This window comes from Eschscholzia californica, unplaced genomic scaffold, assembly GCF_041429995.1.
Source record: "Eschscholzia californica isolate CP2 unplaced genomic scaffold, dmEscCali1.0.p SCAF_6, whole genome shotgun sequence".
NCBI lineage: Eukaryota > Viridiplantae > Streptophyta > Magnoliopsida > Ranunculales > Papaveraceae > Eschscholzia > Eschscholzia californica.
In genome coordinates this window covers 21,759,648-21,782,845 of record NW_028238483.1, presented here as the reverse complement: position 1 = coordinate 21,782,845, position 23,198 = coordinate 21,759,648, and the positions used below count along the sequence as shown (strand labels likewise).

Genomic DNA, 23,198 nt, shown 5'->3' with positions numbered 1-23,198 from the left:
AATAAAGAAATATCAAATTAAAGTAACTTCTCTTCTACTAAATAAACTACTATTATGACTTAATAGGGTGTGGGCGCGCGTGGACGTGGGCCCACATGCCTATGCGCCTGCATCACAGTACTTCAATAATCAAATGATTGACTAATCGTTTTAAGTGGGTTGATTACTTAATTAGCCTAATATATATCAAAGTGAAATGACACCATGACTCACTCATGTAAAAGAACGGTCTAGATCGTAATCAAACCTTGAATTTTTTGTGTAGTGAAGGTGAATCATGAGGTCATCACAAATTAAGTCAAAATCTTTTGTGCCATAGCACTCCCCTTTCTGTTGTTTCATTCTTACGGCCCGAAACCAACTAGATTCAACTAGATTCAAAGAAGTGTTTTTTCTACTTGGATTTACTATGTTTTAATGAGTAAAAAGCAAATTCAAGATTAAAAAGATAAACTCAATTCATGAAAAAAATAGTGGTATTTGAAATATTGAATGTGTTGGTTGTCTTTGTGCAGGTTTTGGTCTTTATTACATCTATGGTATTGTTTTTTTCCAGTATGGATTAAAGAAAAAGGCAAAGGAATGAAGAAGGGATAAGAGGAAACAAGAAAGCAAAATACTTGGTCTTTTTCTAATACACAGATCCCTATGGAATTCTAGAGGGTTTACTACCCCTTTCTTTGCTTGGTGAAACTCATTCTTTTTGTTTAGTTTAAAGGAACTTGTTTTGTTCTCTTTTGTTTATAGTAGAGTTCTCTTAGAGAGAGAAAGAGAGGGTGGGGACTATATGAGTTTATAGACTCAAGAATTAGGATGAGTTAGATAGATTTTGTTATATGAGTTTCTGCAGCTAGAAAACAAAAACCCAAGTTTTTATTTTTTGAAATGGGTAGGAAGATAGATTTTGGAATGATTAGTTTATTTGTTACCCAATGATTGAGTTTACTTGAAACAACAGATCCTGGCTAAGAATCTCTTGAAACTTATTAGAAAGATAGGTAAGAAGGAGAAGAAGAAGATGAAGTCTATGAGTAATGATAACAACAATAACTGGTTGGGTTTTTCTCTATCAGTACCCCACATCAACATGGAACTTACTTCAGAATCTCATCATCATCATCAACAACATGGAGCTTCCTCTGCTTCTGCAACACTACTTTCAACAAATTACTATCTCTCTCCTAACATGAATAACTCTGGACTCTATTATGGACTTGAAGGTGATCATCAAAATAATGGATTTTATTCTCATTTGGGTATAATGCCATTAAAATCTGATGGGTCTCTCTGTTTCATGGAAACCCCCACTAAATCACAATCACTAGGTATGTATGTATATATGTATGTGTTTATGAACCTTTTTTCATGTTTCATTGTTTCTCTTTCTCTCTACTTTTTTCTTTGTTTTGATTTCAAATTCTTAGCTTTGTGGCACTTTTTAAACCTACCCTTTTTTCATATTATATTATATGAAGGGATAGTTCCAACTTCATCCCCAAAACTTGAAAACTTCTTAAAAGGTGGTGGTGCAACAATGGAAGATCATCATCATCATCATCAATTTGGAAGTAATGATAGAGAAACCATGGCTCTTAGTTTAGACAGCCTCTATTATCATCAAAACTCTGAACCTTCTTCAAATAATAGACAACATTCTTATCTTGAAAACCATATTCAAGTCCAACAAAACCCATATTTCTCTGGATTAACAAGCCATAATGAGATGTATCAAATACCATTAGAGAGAGAACCCAAGGAAACCCAGAGTCTTCAACTTCCTGTAATGGCAGAAGATGGGATTTTAAGTCTGAGAAACTGGGTTTCTAGCCATTATCCTGCTAACCCATCTATAGAGCAAAAAATGGCTATTTGTTTGAGTGATGATCAAGGAAATGGTGGTGGGTCTGGTTCTGTTGGTTCCATTGAAACAGCAACAAACAAGAGAGGGTCTTCAAAAATGGGTCAGAAACAACCAGTTCATAGAAAGTCCATTGACACATTTGGGCAAAGAACTTCACAATATAGAGGTGTTACTAGGTGAGTTCTTACTATTTCTTTCTCTACTTCAACTTCGATATTTATCGAAAATTTTAGTTATATGGGTTGTCTTCAACTTCGATATTTAATCTTATCAGACATAGATGGACTGGAAGATATGAAGCTCATCTTTGGGATAATAGCTGCAAGAAAGAAGGACAGACTAGAAAAGGAAGACAAGGTAAGTGACAAGGAACCACAAATTTTCAAGCTTTTTCTTTTCTGCAATTTTGTGGTTTTCTTGGACTGACTAGTACTAACTATTTCTTGTTTGTCATGTTCTTACTTGTTTGGGTGGATTCTCTAATCTATTCCAATAACACAATTTAGTCTATCTTGGTAAGTTTTTTCGTCGGTTATAAAATATTGAACAATAAGAACTAAATGTTTTATAGAATGTTGTTTTTTAATCATTCAAAGTTTTTTTGATTCTAGGGGGTTATGATATGGAAGATAAAGCTGCAAGAGCTTATGATCTAGCAGCACTGAAATATTGGGGACCATCAACTCATATCAACTTTTCGGTATAGATTTCGACCCAAATAATCAATTATGTCAATGAAATTCATAGTTTAAGATTAGTAGTAACTTGTAGTTTCTTGACAGTTGGAAAATTATCAAGAAGCACTAGAGGAAATGAAGAACATGACCAGGCAAGAGTATGTTGCTCATTTGAGAAGGTAGGAAAAAAAACCGATTTTCCCACCATTTTCTCTGTTGAATGTTTCACTTTGTTGTTTCTAAGTTCGTTTTATCCGTCTTTCGTTGCAGAAAGAGCAGTGGGTTTTCGAGGGGAGCTTCGATATATCGTGGAGTAACAAGGTCTCACAGGTTTTTTATTTCGTATAGTAAAACTCGTCTCATGAAAAGTTGCTTCATCTATATAAATCTTTATCGTTTTCAATGTCTATAGACATCATCAACATGGAAGATGGCAAGCAAGAATCGGTCGAGTTGCAGGAAACAAAGATCTTTACCTTGGAACATTCAGTCAGTATTTTGTTTTTGAGTTTATAATTCTCTGTTTCTTCAATTACTTAGAAGAATATCTTATAAGAATGTCCTTTTTTGGTCATTGGGTGATGCTTTATTATAAGGCTGATCATGAACTACTTTATGATTGTATAAGGCTGATTCTTTCAATAAGACTAAGCTTTAATAAGGCTGAATATTTCAGATCAGATCAAAAGAGAAAAAGTGTTTTCTTTGACAGTTTAAGTTCAATAAAAGCTTAAGTTAAACAATTGAAAATGCACTTGAGTTATTGCTAATGATTTTATTTCAGGCACCCAAGAAGAAGCAGCCGAGGCTTATGATGTAGCGGCGATTAAATTCCGAGGTGTAAATGCTGTCACTAACTTTGACATAGCAAGATATGACGTCGAAAGAATTGCCGAGAGTAATACCCTTCTTGCAGGAGACCTAGCTAAAAGAAACAAAGAGATAGAATGTGTAAACAAAGCTATCGTTCTTGATCATTCCTCGATTCAAAATGGTAAGGAAAGAGTAAGTCTACCGACCGAAAATGTGGGTGAATCGAACTTGAACAAAATGGTGTTTAATCAATCTCAACAAGAACAAAAACCATTTGAGATGAGTAACTATAAACACCTTCCATTCCCTATGGCTTTACATGACCTTACGAGTTTTGATTCAATGAACTCAAATCAACAAGGAACGGGAGATTCGTCATCGAAGTTAGGACTAGCTCATATATCCAACACTTCGTCGTTAGTTACTAGCTTGAGTAACTCAAGAGGAGGAAGCCCAGATAAAACACACTTCTTGACGACTTTCGGAGGTCCCTCAGTTTCGACTTCTTGGATTCCATCAACTCAAGTTAAGTCAGCAATCTCCTTAACTAACTTGCCAATGTTTGCAGCTTGGAGTGATGCTTAAACTTTGTCCTGTTCATAAGGTTTTTGCATGTAACAAAGGGAAGTGGGAAAAAAAAAGAAAGAAGAAAAGAAAAGTATGATGATGATTGCTAGTGGTATGGGAAAAAAAAAAGAGGGAATTTTTTTATTTGAGTTTTTGGTAGATGATTTAGTGAATGGTGAATTTGGGGATTCTAATGAAGGTCTAGGTAGGACCATTTTCTTTTTTGTTTTTGTAAGAACAGTTTGAAGTGTTTCAAACTAACCCTTTTATCTGATTTTGAATGAAAGATTTTGCAGAAATGGTGGGGGAAGATTTTAAAGCAAAATTCATGATCAAATTCTTTAGTAATATACTAATATGGGTATTTTAAGTGACCCATTAAGAAAACTTGTTTTTCTTTTATTAGTCTTGCTAAACAAAACCAACTCAAAGAATGTTTTCCCAATAATCCAAAGTAGTCTTTCTTTGACCACACTATCCATCAACTCTCTCTCTCTCTCTCTATTTGCTTTTCCTTACTAAATCCATCATTGGTTTTCATCTTTTTCCCATATGAGAGCTTTCCTTAAAGTTATCAGACATTCTCTTTTCCCTTCCATTATTAAAAAAAGTATAAGATTGATACTAAATATTACTACTAGTAATATTTATGTTTAATTTATGATGTTAGGGTCATCATAAAATCCAGTTTGTCCCCTTAAGAGATTTTTTTTAAGTGTTTGGGTAGGGTGGTGGGTTTGCAAGGAAGATTTTCTAGTAAAAAATTTAGCATTACACCTCCCCACTAGTAGCCAAGTAAGATATAATCGTTCTCGATGTTCAGATATTGATGTTTAGTTTCATAAGCTTGTATATCACACGCCAAGAAAAAATCAAAATAATCATACTCAAAATGTTTTTTCTTTCATTCTCGCGATTTCTCTCATCCTTCGCCAGAAATTCGTCAGCGTCGAAGTTACTAATTTCTCTGGCACCGAAATCTTTATTATCTTTTTTTCTCATCTCCATCTACTTCGACCATCTCTCTGTCTCTGGTCCCTATTCATCCTCCTTCACCGGAAGACCTCTTATCAGCCTTCACTGTTAGGGAGGGGCCCCTCATCAGTGAACAGAATACATAACGGAGTTCGGTTTCATTGAGGTCAATGGTCATTGACCAGAACACAGCACCCAACCAACTTAGTGGGTATGTAACTGTGACGTTCACCCCATCTTCTATTTTACCTTCTTCTGCTTCAAATAAAAAAACTTTAAAAACATTCTTTTTCAAATCAGAGATATTTGCTCCTAAAGATGAAAACTATAAGACAGATGTTACTTGTGATAAATGTTATATAGAACTATCAAAAAGTCTCAGAGGCTGGAGACCATTACTTGTTTAATTAGTCTTATGTGGTGTTTTTCTTTTCTTATTCCGACTTGTCTAGATGTGAATCATTTGAATCAATCGGTTGAAAATCTACCAACATCAACCATTCAGCGGAGGCAGAAAAAAAACACAGCCTGAAATCTGACTTGACTCAATTTAGAAGTGGAGTCAGATTTGGGCTCTCACTTTTATAGGACAATAAATTAAGCAACCAACTACCTTAGTTCTTTGAAGCTTCAGAGTTTTTTAACTGAGCTGAATAGATCCTTTAGTTTGTTTCCTTCTACAACTCTAGCCCAAATCCCCACTTATTTCAACTCCTATGGGCTGTCATTGGAAAGATCCAAATTATGTTTTTGTAATTTTAAAAACATTCACCGGTACTGACTGGTGGCAACTCAAATATATATACTGGTAAATTCTAAAAAAATATTCACCATTGAGTTGTATTTTTGCATTTTTTAACAAGATGATAACCATAGATAAAAGGGATTCTAAAAATATGAGATTTACACAAGGAATGAAACTTCGGTTTCGGTGGAAATTTCGGTCAGCCCAAAAGTGGAAACGTTTCGGTCAGTGTGGAAATTTAACAAATCTACGGAAATGATATAAATGTGATTTAGTTGTGCATAACAAGACTTTCAACCATAACTAAGTATGAAAAATATGTAGTCTTGTCTCTAACATGAACTACGGGATAAACTTGAAAAATAATTGACGGGTTTGTGACAAAATTCGTTAAGTTCAGGGTTAATCTATAATCAAATAGTAATACCAGGGGACTGACTTCAAAAAAGATAACTTGAAGCCGTTATAGTAGGGGGTAAATATTAGAATTTTGGAAATGATGTGAGACATCCCAAATGAGTGTTAAGGGCGCACTCTATAAGTATTAAAAGCGCCTCCCTTGTGAGTGAAGCAGGCGCCTTTTACTGTAAAGAGGGGCGCCTTTATAAATTCTCATTTAAACCTAAAAAACCCTAAAACCCAAATCGTATTCTTCTCCAGCCGACATGCTCTCTCTCTAGATTTCTATCAAAATCAACCCTAAAAACCTCAACTTCTTGATGAATCTTCACCTATAATCTGAGATAAACTACTTGTTAAGAAGAAATGAAAGGATTTCTTGAAGATCTGAGAAGAAACAATGAAGAAAAATGGAGATTAAACCAGAAAAATGAAGAACAAATGAAGGTAAGTATCCTAAATTGATTTCGAGCGAATTTTCGTTTGATTTCGAGCGAAATCTTACACAAAACTTATGTATGTGTGTTTCTGTATACCTATATTGAAAAACCGAAACTTTTCGACATTTCATTCCTTGGATTTACATGGAGTGACACTTCCCAACCGATTTCTAGTAGTCTGCCTTGTGAAACCCGAGTGTCCAATCCAGTAGCATCATTACCCAAACAACTCAGACAACATCCGCGTATGAACTAGATAGCTTTAAAATTCGATTGGTCAGGTCCGAAAGTTACTTAACCAAAATCACTCAATGTAACTACAAATTGCCAATGAGTCATGTCTTACCCGTATACGCGGTTTTAAATCTCTTCCTAAATTCACTATTTTAGAAGAAAATTGGCCTAAACACTTGTGGGCATTTTTAACCAACAATTTGTTTTCATATAGAGTTAGGTTAGGTGTCTTTCTTAAGGTTTTTCTTCAAATAACTAGGTCTTAGGGGATTAAGAGATAAGTTTAGGTGAGAATTTGCAAGACGAAGATAAGAAATAGAGGAGGAAGAATGTTAGTTGGGGGAGGAAAACGAAGGGTTTAATTTAAGGTGCACGGTCTTAGTTCAAAAGGGCATTACGGTCAATTTAACGTTTTTTTAATATTGACTACAATATTATGGAGGTGCTTGTAGAGAATAACTCGAAAGGACTGCCTGCCCACTTGTAGCATAACAATCGGTGCTTTTAGCAACCCCCATAATTTCAATTTTCCTTTTTTTTATGTAATGAGATAATTTCAAATTTTTAATTATAATTTTTTTTGTGGAAATCAAACTTCATTTAAAGGCCAAAAGGCTAATGAGAATTACATCATGAAGTTTAAAATAACAAAGACACAACCAAAACCGGACAAACAAGACAAGTAATGTCCACTTGGGGTGCCTCTAGAGTTGTCTGATCTAGCTGGTGGGCTTCTTCTGGTACACTCAATTGGAATGTATGAGTGTAGAGAAGTCTCCCATTGAATATGCATTAGGTTGGAGATATTTTTTATTAGAAAATTATTAAACCACTATATAAAAAAGAAACAACTTAGATATCACAGTCCTTCATCAAAAAAAAAAAACTTAGATATCACAGTAGGCACAATGACACCTAAAATTTTAAAACTTTTGTTGAGTCTTTTATTAGAGATGTTTTTAGGATAGTTCACATCCGTTAGGACATCTTTCATTCTTAGTAATTTAATTGATGTAAGATGTCTATTGCATTCTGTAAGAAATCTCTCTTTGCTCTATTTTATTTCAATAATATTTTCAAGTACATTGATTTGCTTTTATACTTGATTAAAGAAGAAAAACAGAAAATACAAATAACAGAAAAGTTTGTTATGAATTAGTTGTGTAACTAACTTTCTCTTGTTGTAGGAAGAAGATCTTGAGGCTGCCTTTATAGTAAACCATGTTCAAGAGTTCGTGGCTGCTTTTAGAGAACAACTACAGTCAACTTGTGTTGATTGTTATGGGTGCTCTTAGACCAAGACTAGGTCATATCTGGTATTCATGACCTAGGTATAAAAGGAATTGAAATCCCTAATTCCCTTCTTTCAGCTTCTTCGAAAATCCCTAATTCCTCTTTCCTGTTTCATCGAAACCCTAGTTTTACACATTCCTATAATCATTTATCCGAGAAATACTCGAGAACAAAAAAAAAACATACAGATTTTACGTGGACGATTTGTAATTTTGATGATTTTAATCCACTAAACAGCGAATCATTATAAATTACGTAACGAGAATCTGCCTCATTTTTTTGGAAATTGACTACAATCTACGACAGTCATTACATTGACATTGATAGATCAAAGATGTGATAAGCACGAAATTGTCAAGTTCAAACTCTTACAAAGAACGGACTTATAGTCTAACTAAATTATGACCTAAAGTCAAACAACATTATTTATACCTTAATAACGCAAGTTGAATTCGAATTTTGGCGGGTGAACCTATTTCTCAAAGATCCAGTAACCCATGAAAATATTATGGATGGGACCACGATTATTGTCTCGTCTTATACTTCTCAAACCACCTGTAACCTTCTTTAACTTTCTAGACTTCTCCCTCTCTTCATTCAAACTCTCACCTTCTTCAACTTCCACCATGAATTTTCCCACCATTCCACTGTTTCATCATCATCAATGGCGTCTCTCTCTCTCACTCCTTTATGGTCACTCAACAAAAACCCAACTTTCTCTACATCTTCTCCCTTATCTAATCGCCAAACACTTACCAATAATACCCATCTCTCAGTTTCTCTCTCTTCCAAACCCAACTCTAAAAAGTTCTTCAGAAAATTCTCTGCTAAAGATCAAGAGGAGAATGAACCCTCTTCTTCTTCATCATCATCTTCGCCTGTTACAGTAATTTCTGATAGACCCAGTACAATTGGCACTGAATTGGATGAAGAAAATCAATTGGAAGAACGAAATGAACAGCAAGAATTGGATTGGAAAACTGACGATGAGTTTAAAAAATTCATGGGTAATCCATCTATTGAGGCAGCAATAAAGCTTGAGAAAAAAAGAGCTGAAAGAAAGCTTAAAGAATTAGATAGAGAATCAAATAGTAACCCAATTGTTCAGGTGATTAATAGAGCTGCTCGTGAGAGTTTGATGAGAGAGAAAGAAAGGTTGATGAAAGCAGAGGGAACTTTTAAGGCTCTTGATCTTAACAAGGTGAAACCTTTTTTCTTTTTCTTTATGAATTTGAGTACTCAAACTGTTTGTGTTAATGTCTAAGTGAGAAAATAGAAGAATGGAACGGAGAAAACAGTAAGAAATCAAAGGATTTGTTTTCTTATATATTTGGGTATGTGGAATTGCAGTTAAGGAACTGTTTTGGGTATGATTCATTCTTTGCAACTGATGTAAGGAGATTTGGAGATGGAGGGATTTTTATTGGGAATTTGAGGAAACCCATTGAAGAAGTGATACCTAAGTTGGAGAAGAAGCTCTCTGAAGTAGCTGAGAGAGATGTTGTATTATGGTTCATGGAGGAGAAAACAAATGACATAACAAAGCAGGTAATTGAATAAAAAAAACTTTGATCTCATCTCTTGTATTCTTTTAAACCGTAAATTCATTTAGGAAGTATTAGCATTATCCCACATCTTGTGGGCGTTGAAATTTGAAAAAAGTAGACAAGTTCGGGGGCTATCCTTTCTTTGCAGACGGTTTTCAAGAAGAGTTAGGTCCAATGGACTCTAACATGGTATCCAAGTTAGTGTCTCAGAGACGCGTAGGGAGTTAGTAACCATAGCCCTGCGGGTAGGGGGAGTGCCGAGTGACTCCAACCCTGGAATTGAAGGGAGATATTAGCATTATCCCACATGGCTTGGGCATTACAATTTGCAAAGTAGATAAGCCTTGGACAATCCTTTCCTTGCGAGCCAGTGTCAGGGAGAGTTTGGCCTAAATAACCTAATTGCCTCTTACAGGATCCACATTAGAGTTAATGTGGAGAACTGAAAGATACTAACTTTTTATCTTGCTTTTCTTTCGTTTTTGTCCCCATTGTCTGACTTGACTCGGTTGAATTTGATATATCTGATTCTAATATGGAATGGGAGAATATATTTGATCCGAGCACAAAAAACACTGTAGACCAGTTCGGGTATGTATTTGGTAATTCAGGCTTAGAATAATTAGGATTTGATTGGGGCCAATTAAGCTATGGGTCAGAGGTTCTCACCGAGTCAGATTAGTTGATTCGGAAATGAAAAGCGCAAACAGCGAAAGTAACAACTAGTATCGAGGTTACCTGGGTTTTCCGGTGTACCCATTCTAGGAAAGGATGTAGTTGGCCCCTTTATTTTATAAACATATTGAAGGGACGAAAGTTGTGATCTTTCAGGTTTGTATGGTGCAACCTAAGTCAGAAATGGACCTCCAGTTTGAATCAACAAAGCTAAGTACTCCTTGGGGTTATGTCAGTGCAATAGCTTTATGTGTTACAACTTTTGGAACGATAGCTTTAATGAGTGGCTTCTTCCTTAAACCCGATGCCACATTTGATGACTACTTGGCAGATGTTGTGCCTCTCTTCGGTGGATTCCTTTCCATTCTGGGTGTTTCAGAGGTGCGCTCTCGAACTATTCATGTACTATTGGTGAAATCAACTTTTCTTTTTTGGATTTGGAGTTGGTATAAATTCAAAACTAACAGACTTCCGACATCTAAAAAGAAAAGTAACGGAGCATTGGAGTCACTACTTATGTCTGAAACCTGTAAGAGGAAGCTACCTAACGAGTGATTACTCATTAAATATTTTTCATAACTTGATTGGCAAGGACTCTTTAGTTAATGATCTCGAAATGGTAATTGAACTGCATCTCACGTAGTTTCTGAAACTAAAATGCACAATAATATGACGCTCAAAAGGTAAGAACTATATGACCAAGAAATTTAGACTGATTTAGATAAGAAAGTGGTGCTTTCTTTCCTTGTATGATCAGGGGTAAATTTCAATTCAAGGATAGGTCAAGAACTACTGATTTCTTTTTGTGCTTATATTTGATCAAATCCTTTGTATTTGAAGTATTTTCTTTGTGTTTTGCAGATTGCTACAAGGGTAACAGCAGCTCGCTATGGAGTTAAACTGAGCCCATCTTTTCTCATTCCATCAAATTGGACAGGATGCATAGGAGTGATAAACAATTACGAGTCTTTACTACCCAATAAGAAGGCTCTTTTTGATATTCCCGTGGCACGCACAGCTAGCGCATACTTAACTTCATTAGTGCTAGCTATCACAGCCTTTGTAGCCGATGGCAGCTTCAATGGGGGTGACAATGCTTTGTAAGTCTTACAAATCTCTCTCATTCTCTCTCTCATTCTCTCTCTCGTGTATATATATATATATATGGGTGTGTGTGTGTGTGCGCGCGCGAACATTCCCCGCTCTCTATAACTTTCTGAAACAATTTTGAGGTTCTCTTACATATGCTTCAATGTGTTGGTTTCTTTGCAGGTATATAAGGCCTCAGTTCTTCTACAACAATCCCTTACTTTCGTTCATCCAATATGTGATTGGACCTTACTCAGATGATCTAGGGAATGTATTGCCTTATGCAGTAGAAGGGGTGGGAGTTCCTGTCGATCCTCTTGCTTTTGCCGGACTCTTAGGTAAATCCCCTTAACTTTCAGGTTTGGGTTTTTCACCCATTAGCAACCAAAAATACAAGAAACAAGTGAACAACGAGATAATATATCATAGTTCCTAATCTCAACTTCTCAAGTCACTATTAGAAAAGGATTCTTATGGACATATAAGTATTTCTTATTAGGAGAGTAATGTGTAGTTTTCTTTCTCGTATTTTTTTCCCGAGTCAGGCGTGAAAAAAAAGAACATGAAATAACAGAACATAAAACATCAGTTATCTAAACATGATGGCAAAAGTAATGTGTTGTTTTTTTCTCATAAATTTCCTAATCTCCAAAATACTTGATTCATATTCTGTTTATTTTGAATGACTGGCTCGGGGATTTTGGTTCCCGAGTCAGACAGTCTTATCAAGAGCAACTACATGAAATAACCTAAAATGATTGTTGTGTGTTGTACCCTTGGCCAAAACAAGTTAGACGAGTTAGATTCACATAACACAAAAGAACACCACCTAAGTCTTTCAGTTCATTGTCTAATAGATCTAGAATGAGCAATTTGTGCAGGAATGGTAGTGACTTCTTTGAACCTTCTACCTTGTGGAAGACTTGAAGGTGGTCGTATAGCTCAAGCTTTATTTGGAAGGAACATTGCAACACTTCTATCTTTCGCTACTTCTTTGCTATTGGGAATTGGTGGTCTAAGTGGAAGTGTCCTCTGTTTGGCATGGGGTTTATTCGCAACCTTCTTTCGAGGTGGAGAAGAAATACCCGCGAAAGATGAGATTACTCCATTGGAAGATGATAGGTATACATGGGGATTCATACTTGCAGTAATTTGTTTTCTCACACTCTTCCCTAATGGTGGAGGTACATTCTCTAGTTCTTTCCTTAATCCACCATTTTTTAGGGGTGGATAAGATTAGGTGTATACATATATATTTATCGAATTTTTGCAGTTTCTTTTAAAGGAGTCAGTAATTAGATGGCTATATTTGTATATATATCCTCAACTTATCTCTCTTAGAGGACAAGTGTATATTTATAGTGTCAAAATTTTAGTGTAAGAAAAAAAATCTGTATTCTTGATGTGTAAAGGATATTTTTGATGTGGGTTGAAGAATGAAAAAACCTTTTGATAATTGTTGTTCATGTTGTACTATTCGAACCTCGATTTGTAGCTTATGATTGAACACCCCCTCTTAAGCCCAAGAGGTCCTGCGATCGAGTCTAGGTGGCTATCTCATGTAATTTAGGCAATAAATATAGTAAATAATGTAATAAATTTGTCGGGCCCTAGGCCTCTTTCATGTTGTTGGGTTTTAGGCCTATTTCATTTATGGTTTAGATTAGGCGGTTAACGTATTTATTACATCTTCATGATGTATCAATGCCTTGTAACGACTAACGTAGATTGTAGTCAATCGATTTCTCAAAAAAAAAAAAGTTTCTAAAACACATAAAGAGTATCAATGGATTTCATCTTTCTCAAGGAGTGACATAAAAACCTGTTCAATATACAGTTCCTTCTCTTCTGGGTTCTGGTAATGGCGATAGTGATGATGAACTTTTTAGGCAAATATGTTTACATCCGTGGGCCTTTAACCAACCGGGAAATGCTAAGTACAAAGAGTTTTTACTTAATCTTTGACACGTTGAGTCAGTTTCACTCCGGACGAAGTTTTTTAAAGTTTGACTGCGATCTTAAACGCTGTTTGACCCGGATGAGTCAGCATGTTAAAGATTAAGTAAAAGTTACATGCACTTGTAGCAAAGATTTGCAGAAATTGTGCTTGGACAAGTCAAATTTATTACTGCCCTGAAATTTTGCATTGTCAAATTGTGATCCCATTGATTCCATGGATTTAGAAGATGGGTTTTTTTCAATTCCTAGATCATCACAGCATCACTTAAAATTACAGCTTTTGAGTTTTAGAAATTTGTGAAAGATGATTTTTCATTATTATTCCTCACTGATCTTTGTGAGAAGACTGGACTAGTCTCCCCCTCTTGTTTTTTGTCACTTCTTGATATCGTGGTTAAAGAGTTTTCTCAACAACTAGACACAAAAACAGTGCAAAATGAACATTGGAGAGACATGTTTGCTCATCATTGGAATCGTAAGAGAACTCGAAGATTCCTTTCAGGAGATCCTTATCTCGCTATTGCAGATTGATGTGTTCGATGGGTAGTCTTAAGACTTTGATGTCTCTTCAGCATTAACAGATCGATGTGCAAAAGCAAGTAGTATCAAGGTACTTCATCAGTTTCATTTGCGGTGCCCCTCTGTTTCAATATATGCGTATCGTAGTTTCGGTTTTGAGCCAATCTTGTTTACACTCACAGAGATCAATTATACGTACAAATGATATCGAAGTGCTCTATGATGTCTTACCCTTGTACAAATTGAATCATCTTTGTTCTAGACTAAGGTGGCCATTGCTTTTCCTTCGTGTGATTCTGACTTGTCTAAATATGAATTGTCCAACTCAAATAGACCCAAAAATTAGCCCGAATCCATCTTTCGGACGAGTCATACATCACGACAAAACAAACTTTCTGGAATTTTACTTGAGTCTATTCAGACTTCGAGTCTGATTTCAGATATGACTTGAAGAAAACACCTTATACCTTGTTGATTTGTAGAAAAGGAGAAGGTTTAGAAGCTAACTGTTTCGTGTGCACGCATTCACACACATATACATACGCACAAACCTTTGTATCCTTCTTCTACACATGTAATCGACAGAGTACTTGTGATTTTTTTTTTTCTCTTCATCTATAATTAAAATGTTGCTTCTTAAGAATTGTTTGTGAAGGACCTTATTCTCAGCTTGAAGATTTACGCTAACGACGAGGACTATGATTTTCCTTTATCAGCTTTTTGTACTTTAAAGTTTAAATTAAAGAACAGAATGATGATTAGTTCTCATCTACGCATGCATAATTCAGGTCAGTAAAGGGTATTGGATTTAGTGTTCTTTTATAGTTATGTATTTGTTACTTTGGCACTTCCATAATATGGAGTAAAATATATAGACCAAACTTAGTTGAAACTTTGGAAATTTATTTCTTGTCTAGCAATATGTAGTAGAAGCTTTTGTTTCTTTTATCAACTGTCTTGAAAGAGGGCAAAAAAAGCTTATTTGGATTTGCAAACTCTCTCTCTCTCTCTCTCTCTCTCTCTAAAAGATTATTGTTCATCATAAGCTGTACTAGTAGGTCAATAACTTTGTCAGCTTCTTTATATAATGAAAAGAATAGTTTTATTTTTTGTTTATCTTGTGGTATCCAATATTTTTTTATGAGAAATGTTTTTCTCCTAGATTCTTAGAAACTGATGTGTCATTTTGCCATTCACGTACTCCCATCGAAGTTTTTCAAATATATCAGATGACATTCTATTAGAAGTATAAACTGCGTCATTAGTGTGTTAAGTAAGACCGCGAGCAAGGTCTTACCTTTTCCTAAAAGAACAATTGTTCATGTGAGTGGCCTTCGCCCGAGCTAATGCGTTTGACCTTTTAGTGCAAGACTGATCAGGTCGGGCCGTCTAGCCTAACCCAGTGTGGCCTAACAAGGACCCTGCCAACTGGCTTTCTACCTTAGCCAAGTCTTTTGGGCAACCCTCTTATGGTTCCAAATTCTATTGGTTGGCCTTTCCGAAGGGAATTGGAGGGACAACTCAAGACAAGGGTGTGGAGCCTTCAACTTTATAGCTCAAAATCTAGCTGAATTTGCATAATCAGTGTTCAGGGGTGGCCCTGGGCCAAAGCGAGCTTTTAGGGGCCACCAAGACGTTAATTTCTTTAAAAAATATATAAGAAGTCCAACTCTCTAAGAAAATTATAAGGGCCTCATTTAACAAATGTTAAGTAAAAAAGGGCCACCAAATTTGATGATCTTTAAATGAATGGTGGACCCAACAGTTTGTTTGACTAATGAAACAAAAATGCTTTTTAAATTTCCAAATCATGAAATCTCAATACCTTTCCTTTCTTCAAGCCAAAGTGCCAAACCGGACTGTTTATTCAATTTCTAAAAACAAAGTCTATTATTTTGTTGTTGTAAGTTGTTCAATTTCAAAAGCGCAAAAAAATATTTTGTTTTATGTTTAAAAAGTTAAACTCAAAAGATGATAGTGATTTGAGAAATTCACGTGGTCGCCTTGAAACCTTTTTCAAGCATAATGAGTCATATGACATAGACAGACTAGTCCTATTTTCTAAACTGAAAGCGTTGAAGCATTTTTTACCAAATGAGGTCAAAAGACCAATTGAAGTGCTAGATTTTTTGAAAGATCTGAAAGGTTGTTACCCGTACACATTAGTTTCCTATAGAATTATGTTAACGATATCAGTTCGTACTGTTGCCTCTGCAGAAAGACGTTTTTCTAAGTTGAAGTTGATTAAGTCTTATATTCGATCTACTATGTCGCGAGAAATGTTGAACGGGTTTGCTATATTATCTATTGAGAAGGATATGACTGACAGTCTTGATTATTCGATGATTATTAGTAACTTTGCATCGAAAAATTTAAGAAGAACAAAATTTCATTGATTGTAATTATCAAAAAAACTATTTTGTTATATATAAATATGATGAAAATATTTTGCGGTACTTACGATTTTCATATAGTACATTTATACGTTTTACAATTTGATAGAAGGGGCCACATTTTCAGACCTCGCTTCGGGCCACCGAAAAGTCAGGGCCGGCCCTGTCAGTGTTGAATCTTGTATGATCTTGTTTCACTTTGAATCAGATTCTACCCTTGAGATGAATTCTAGCAGTTAAATAAGAAAGATTTTGAGCTAATGGGGATAATTTTTTTAAGAAACTAATGGGGATAATTACTAAAAATCTTTGACTAGAAAATGACCTCAAGATGTGGACATTGGGGTTTGACTCGTTCAAGTAACCAACAACAACCACCCATGGAATCCCAAGAAGAAAGAAAAGGAAAGGTCACCAAAAACACTATAGTTTATGGTTTATCAAGGGTAGCTTTTTTTTTCTCATTGTCTGAATCAAACTCGTCGAGATTAGACTCGTTTAACTTAAATGAATCATTGATGGGTCTTTTTAAATAAAAAATTTAGAAAAGGATAAAAGTTTAAATTGACAAGATTTGAGGAGTATAATGTAATTTGAGATAAAGATAAAGAGAGTATAGTACAGAAGATGAGATTTGTTTGTTAGGATAGTTGGGGAAATGTGTCAGTAAAAAGATACTCCTCCTGTCAAGCAAGCTTGGGTTTCAAGAGAAGAACATCTTTCCTTCCTCCTCTATGGTTGTGGGATTAAAATAACTAAAAATAATGAAAAGGAAAAAGATCAAAATGATTTACAAGTTTTTCTTTTAAGAAGATTAGGTTAAGTAATAATTTACCTACAACAGCAGTTGGCATTAGTAGTTATAGATAGTCTCTCATTTTAAATATCATACACCTGTAAGCTTGGCAGGTAATAATCAGACCTCTCTCTCTCTCTCTCTCTCTCTCTCTGTAGCTTTCTCTTTCTATATTCATGTTGCTTTTTTGATCTTATAACTTTTTTTACTTTTTTTTTTTGGGTAAAAACCCACTGAGTGATTTTGGTTCTTGTACCAAATTTAAATTAGTATTTTTTTTTTTTTTGAGTTTAAGGTTTCTATCAGCAATCCATTTAAAGGGTATGGTTTCTTTACTACAGGAACTTTGTCTACTTCAAGAATTGTTCAATTCAAGTATTAATATTTGATCACTTTAGGGTTTTTGAAAGGGTACCCATTTCACTTTTCAGGTAATAAAATTCTAACAAGGGGTTTTTCTTCTGAGTTTTAATTTTTTTTTTGTGGGTTGTTGGGGATTACATTTGAAGCATCTTCTACTAGCTGATTTGCATTTGTTAGGGTTTCCCCATAAAACCATTCTCTGTAATTAATTGAAGTTGCTGAATTTCCTCATTTGAGTTACTTGTGAAGTAGAAATTTAGGGTTGAAGATTCATGATTAGCTGTGTAGAACTAAAGCATTTATGCTGTCATTCTTGTTTTTCTTTAGCTAGTTTGTGTTATTTTTCATCTGTTTCTACTTTATGCTCTGAAAAGTTCACTTTCTAGTTTGTGCCCAATTTGCTCTTGAGTGGACTTGATTTCTAGGGTTTCAGGAAATATAAGCAAGGTTCTTGGAGAAGGTTGGGTCTAAAAATATATCTTCTGCCCTAAATTTCTACTTTTCCTTTGTGTGTGGGAGATGCTGAAACTCAATTGGTATCTTTTGCTTTAATTTGCTCTTGGCTCTATAAAGCTGCCATGGTTAAATGTTCCTTGTTAAGCCTTGCAAGTAATGAACAGCTACTTTCAGTCAAACCCCCTTTTCCATTTTAGTTATCTCCATTTCCTTGCAATTTATATTGTAAATTGGGATCTCTTCATTTCCGAGCAAGTCGAATTCTAACAATTTCTAGTCGGTTTTATTCATTTTTCAAACACGGGTATGGATGATAATGGTGATTTAGTCTTTCAACAAGGAGATAGAAACAATCTGATGTCTTCATCTTCAGGGATGTACACTAATATACAGGATGAAAAAGTTTTGGAAGACAAAACAATGAACACAATGTCAATGCTTAAATCTTCAAGTGGAGAAGATTCATTGTTCTTTCATACTGGTTGGGATCCACTTGTTTCAATGGTACAAAATCTAGAGTTTAAGGGTTCTTCATTGGATTCTCACCATCAGATTAGTCCTTCTTCCTTGAATGTTGGAATACTGGAAGACCCACGAATGAACGATTCATCTCACTCTATTCAGTATCCAGCTGATCCCCGCCATGGCGAAATTGAACCAAAAGTTTCTTGTTTTGGGAATGGAAGCTTCTCAGAGATGCTTAGTCCCTTTTGCCTTCCTGAATCTAACCAGACTAGAAATGCTGGTTCTCTTCCACCTCGGACGATAACTGATCCTGGTGTAATATTTCAAGAAGATCTACCTATTAGAAATGGGGATTATCGAAGAACGGTTCTCAACGGGAAGAAAAGAAAGGGAGCACCTGAACTCCATGAAACCCATTCTCAGTTTGATTCAGTTCAGGTAATTCAAGTGGCAGATAGAAATGATAGTTAGTGTCTTTTACTTAACTAGTTTGATATTTGTGACAGTAGCTTATGTAGTTTAAATGATTGTTTGGGTGCTCTTAGTTTACAAATTTGTTGAATTTGATAGAGCATCGAGACTGAACATCGAAGGGATGGACCGGGAGAAGCCATTGAGGGTTTGAAAGGGCTAGATGAAAGAAAAAAGAGAAATAAGCAAACCCCAAGTTCAAATTTGTGTGGTAAACTAACTAGTAAGCAGACTAAAGACAGTTCTCAGACTGGGGAACCTCCGAAAGAAGATTACGTTCATGTCAGAGCTAGGCGAGGCCAAGCGACTAATAGTCATAGCCTTGCAGAGAGAGTAAGTTCTTAATATGAGGTCTTCATGTTTATAATTGAGTATCTTTGTTCTTTTCATGATCTTAAATAACTGGTTTTCAATGTAGGTGAGAAGAGAGAAGATAAGCGAACGGATGAGACTTCTTCAAGATCTTGTACCCGGATGTGATAAGGTTAGTCGTGAAGGTCTATAATTTTTCTAAATCTTTTTTGTAAGCTCTTATGTTGACTTTGTTAGGTAATTAATCGATGTCATTTATTACTGAAGATTACTGGGAAGGCTTTAATGCTTGATGAGATTATCAACTATGTTCAATCACTACAAAGACAGGTTGAGGTATGTACTCTAGTCTAAAAATTTATAAGTGTGAATCATCAACTTCGATTCCGATTAATACACTGTATATAAGCTAGAGATTTTTACTTGGTAGACCTTAGATTGGACATATATGTATAAGTTTCGTCAGGGATTTAACAGTTGAGCTTATTTATAGGATGAAAACCATAAAACTGTTGTTATATCTGTATTAGTTAATTTATATGTGTAGAGTAATACAAGAGTCATAACATATATCGCGATTTATTTCTCGTGCTTTTGCAGTTTCTGTCGATGAAACTTGCCACTGTCAACCCTGAACTGAATATCGATATAGAGCGGATTCTGTCCAAGGAAGTAAGTTTGAACAACATGAGCAGGAATTACAGGCTTAATTTTTTTTTTTTCCGAAACTTGTCGTTTGATCTCTCACTTAATTACTCTATAGATTCTCCATTCACATGGTGAAGGTGGTGGTTTATCTGTTCACGGGTTTCACCCTGGAATGAACTCCTCCCACTCTCAGTTCCATCTCTACCCACGGGAAACTATCCAGACTATTCAAAATACAGAACTTCATTCACTCCCCATGCCTCAGGTAACCGAAAGATAATTTTTTTTCCGGCATATGGTTCTATCTCTTCTTCATCAGTGCTTCTTACATCGTATAACTACTTCCAGATAACGAAGAGTTGGGACGATGATCTCCATAGTGTAGTTCAAACGGGTTTTGTTTCCAACCCGGCTCTCAATGACATAGGACTAAATGGTAAAGTATTCGATGTCAAATTAGACAACTTCCAATCGTATTAACTTCACTAAGCAAAAGGGCTTGATTTCCATTTTCCTTGCTTTGTATACAGGGTGCACGAAAGTACAGATATAAGTTAATTCTTCGGGATATATATCGCAGATTTTGTTCAGCTTTCGAATTATATGGAGTTGTATAGCGAAGAGCGTGTACCATTTGTTCTTCGAATTTTAGCAGAAGAAAGTGACATAGTTGTATAGGGCAATCAGACAGCTTAATAGATTGATTTGAAGAAAAAAGTGATTGTATTTTTTTGATTGTGTGTGTGTAGTTGTTATAGTATGAATGCATATTGAGTGTATTTTGTTAAGTTTTGAGAGACTTTAGTGAGTGTATAATAGTAAAGGTTGCTTGTAGAGAGAGAGAAAGAAGTTAATGAAAATTTGGGTTATTTGAGTTTGTGAAGGTATGAGTGAATACACTTTCATTTCTTCAAAGACAATCTTTCCATATTAGAAAAATGATCAGCGGTTTAGTGTTTGTTATGGTTTTTCTGCTACCCTTTAATACCTTTATTTTTTGTTGAAAGCCTTTAATACCTTGTTGGGCACTACCGCACTATAGGCAGTGTTAGTTATGGGAAATGATGCTGTGCCAGGTGGGAATCCCGACCCAATCCAGACGTGCCTACGTGGCACACCACGCCGGCAGAGCATAGGAGGGATTTAGCTCAGAACAAGGAATTGGGCGATATTCTGAATTTGAGAAATTTGAACGGTAACGTGTTAAGAATTACTATTATGTTGTGATTATGAGGAAGTAGTGTAGTGGTGGTGGACGTGTTGGTAGTAATGGAGTCGTGGCGGTTGTGGTGATGATTAATGGTTGTGGATTTGTGGGTGTGATGGTGGTGGCGGATTGGAGGGGGTGTTGCCGATGTTTTTGGTAAAATTGCGACAATGGTGGCGGAATGGTAATGGTGTTGGTGGAGGTTGTATAATGTGATGGAGTGGTTGATTGATGGTGATGTGGTTGTGGAATGGTTGTGGAATGGTTGTGGAACAACTAAATTCAGGGTTGAAATATTCATCTGATTCATCACCAACAATATATTCAGGGTTCTAAATTCAATGCTGGCAACTAAAACAGGAGGGTTGCACTTAAGAGACTTAACGTAACCCTTTGTAGCGCGAGCTGATGACAATCATTCACCACCTGTATCCGCATTCCTTGTTAGTACTTAACGTGTTAACCGTAACACTCCATGGGCTTAAGAGGGGTATCCAACCGTTACACCAAAGGATGGTGGACCTCAGAGAGGAGGATGTAAGAGGAGTGTAACTAAGTGTTAAAAGGACTAAGTGAAAGGTGCCTTTAGAGAATTTAAGTGTAAGGTGCTTTAGTAAATTGTAACAATCTTAACAGATATTCTGTTAAGGTTAGTTGTAACCGAATCATTTACACTCTTCTTCTCGCTAAGTTGGAGATTATCCTCGAAAGATTAAGGTACTTTCTTCGTCTCCAATGGGACATTCTAACAAAAACTCTAAAGTCTAGTTGTCAAGTGTTACATGAAAATTTTCTTTCCTAAGTGTCAATATAGAGACACTCTAGCATCTCCAATGCAAAATTAAAAAAAAAAACTCTATTCATCTTATGTGTTAAGTTTCAATTAAGATTCTCACTCCTAGTTGGCGAAAATAGAGATCCTCAATTTCTTTTGTCTCCAATGCAAAACTCTAAACTTGTCTTATTTACTTATGTGACATAGTTATTTTTGTAAATAAATAATTAGTTATTTAGAAAATATAGAAGGCTCAATTTCTATTCGATGAAAATCAAATATTAGTGAGTTGGACAATTAGAGATATCTCAAACGGACACTCTATTCCACCCTCAACACGTCATTTTAAATATCCAAATAGAGTGTTGGAGAGAGTTTTTTAGTAAAAACTCTAATAATCATATGTGACACTCTGGGTTTCTAAGATTGAGTGTTGCATTGGAGATGCTCTAAACATTCTTGATCTCCAATGGAAATCTATAAAGTCTCTCTACTTGATACACATGTCACTCTTAAATTGAATAGGAAAAAAATAGTTAAAAAAAAAAAATTCTATTGGTTTAAATTTTAGAGTGACACTTAAAGAGTCTCCAATCAACTTCTGTATTATTCTTTGTGGAATTTGGAGGAGACGAGTGTCGTTTTAGATACACTCCATCTGATGAATCATTTTTCATATAACAATCTTCTCGATTCAATATATTACAAGAAAAAACTGTTTGCCATTTTGAAATGTACTTGCAAAAGGTCAATGATAAATCCGAAAACCAGGGTTATCCATACAAAATGTTACCCAAAACAGGGTTATCCAAGAAAAATACAGGATTGGGGGGCCATTAGTGGGGAAAATTTGTAAAACAACACAAAATTTTATTAAATGGGACCCTGAGAATGAATTAACAGCAAACTAAAGAATTTGAGAATTGAGAGTGAGATGGTACAATTGTCTTCATATATAGGTTGAGCTTTATGGAGAAAGTTATATAGGGTTGGATGACCCACTTCCCTCTCCTACAAAATATGCTGGTTTTCCTAATTTCTTTTGCAAATATTTTTCCCACTTTCTTTTGCAAGGAATGTGACTGTACAAGGCTAAGAAGATAGTCAAACTCGTCACAAATGTATTATTCTGTATAATAACCCGTAGAAATAAAAAGATCAAATATGTAAAATAGTAATCAATAAAAGTATATAAATTTCATACCTCTATAATCTCGTGTTTTAATTTAGAGCAGAAAACACCTAACATGAAAGTATACAAATATAATTAAGAGCATTACAAGTGGTTCTCGATCACATTAAATGACTCAAAAGAGCGTCTCGAAAACTGAAGTGTAAAGGAGATCCATACGGCATTTCTTTCATGTTCAAGGATTGGGGTCAACCATTCTCATTCACTAGAACAAAAATATTTTATCAAATTATATCTTTAGGTATAAAAACATTACGCGTATGGATTATTACCAACCTTCGACAATGCCATATTTATATACATATCCTGCAGTATTTTGATAAGAAT

General features: G+C 35.3%; 3 protein-coding genes across 9 annotated transcripts; all 3 read left to right on the top strand.

Moving 5' to 3' along the window:
• Positions 1-211: 211 nt before the first annotated feature.
• On the top strand, positions 212-4,217 carry LOC147532454 (AP2-like ethylene-responsive transcription factor ANT). 2 transcript variants are annotated; one of them, XM_086646293.1, is made up of 8 exons: positions 212-1,325; positions 1,476-2,037; positions 2,136-2,218; positions 2,458-2,561; positions 2,644-2,717; positions 2,809-2,859; positions 2,951-3,027; positions 3,323-4,217. In XM_086646293.1, exons 1-8 carry the CDS (start codon positions 1,019-1,021, stop codon positions 3,934-3,936), a joined length of 1,872 nt encoding a protein of 623 aa, XP_086502419.1. In that variant the 5' UTR covers positions 212-1,018; the 3' UTR covers positions 3,937-4,217. The 2 variants fall into 2 exon arrangements, with proteins under 2 accessions (XP_086502419.1, XP_086502418.1); XM_086646292.1 differs by having other exon boundaries at positions 286-1,325; positions 2,809-2,868.
• A 2,076-nt stretch (positions 4,218-6,293) lies between these two features.
• Positions 6,294-14,581, top strand: EGY3 (ethylene-dependent gravitropism-deficient and yellow-green-like 3). 3 transcript variants are annotated; one of them, XM_086645687.1, is made up of 8 exons: positions 6,297-6,484; positions 7,899-9,205; positions 9,355-9,552; positions 10,383-10,607; positions 11,088-11,326; positions 11,499-11,653; positions 12,197-12,499; positions 13,801-14,581. In XM_086645687.1, the coding sequence occupies exons 2-8, from the start codon at positions 8,669-8,671 to the stop codon at positions 13,803-13,805; spliced, it is 1,662 nt and encodes a 553-aa protein (XP_086501813.1). In that variant the 5' UTR covers positions 6,297-6,484; positions 7,899-8,668; the 3' UTR covers positions 13,806-14,581. The 3 variants fall into 3 exon arrangements, with proteins under 3 accessions (XP_086501812.1, XP_086501813.1, XP_086501814.1); XM_086645686.1 differs by lacking the exon at positions 13,801-14,581 and having other exon boundaries at positions 6,294-6,484; positions 12,197-12,771; XM_086645688.1 differs by lacking the exons at positions 6,297-6,484; positions 10,383-10,607; positions 13,801-14,581 and having other exon boundaries at positions 8,508-9,205; positions 12,197-12,771.
• A 2,057-nt stretch (positions 14,582-16,638) lies between these two features.
• LOC147532452 (transcription factor bHLH77-like) lies at positions 16,639-20,569 on the top strand. 4 transcript variants are annotated; one of them, XM_086645683.1, is made up of 10 exons: positions 16,816-17,095; positions 17,324-17,413; positions 18,130-18,704; positions 18,837-19,070; positions 19,156-19,221; positions 19,317-19,385; positions 19,650-19,721; positions 19,813-19,962; positions 20,046-20,133; positions 20,228-20,569. In XM_086645683.1, the coding sequence occupies exons 3-10, from the start codon at positions 18,159-18,161 to the stop codon at positions 20,248-20,250; spliced, it is 1,248 nt and encodes a 415-aa protein (XP_086501809.1). In that variant the 5' UTR covers positions 16,816-17,095; positions 17,324-17,413; positions 18,130-18,158; the 3' UTR covers positions 20,251-20,569. The 4 variants fall into 4 exon arrangements, with proteins under 4 accessions (XP_086501807.1, XP_086501809.1, XP_086501810.1 ...); XM_086645684.1 differs by having other exon boundaries at positions 16,820-17,095; positions 18,175-18,704; XM_086645682.1 differs by having other exon boundaries at positions 16,820-17,095; positions 17,324-18,704.
• Positions 20,570-23,198: the final 2,629 nt, after the last annotated feature.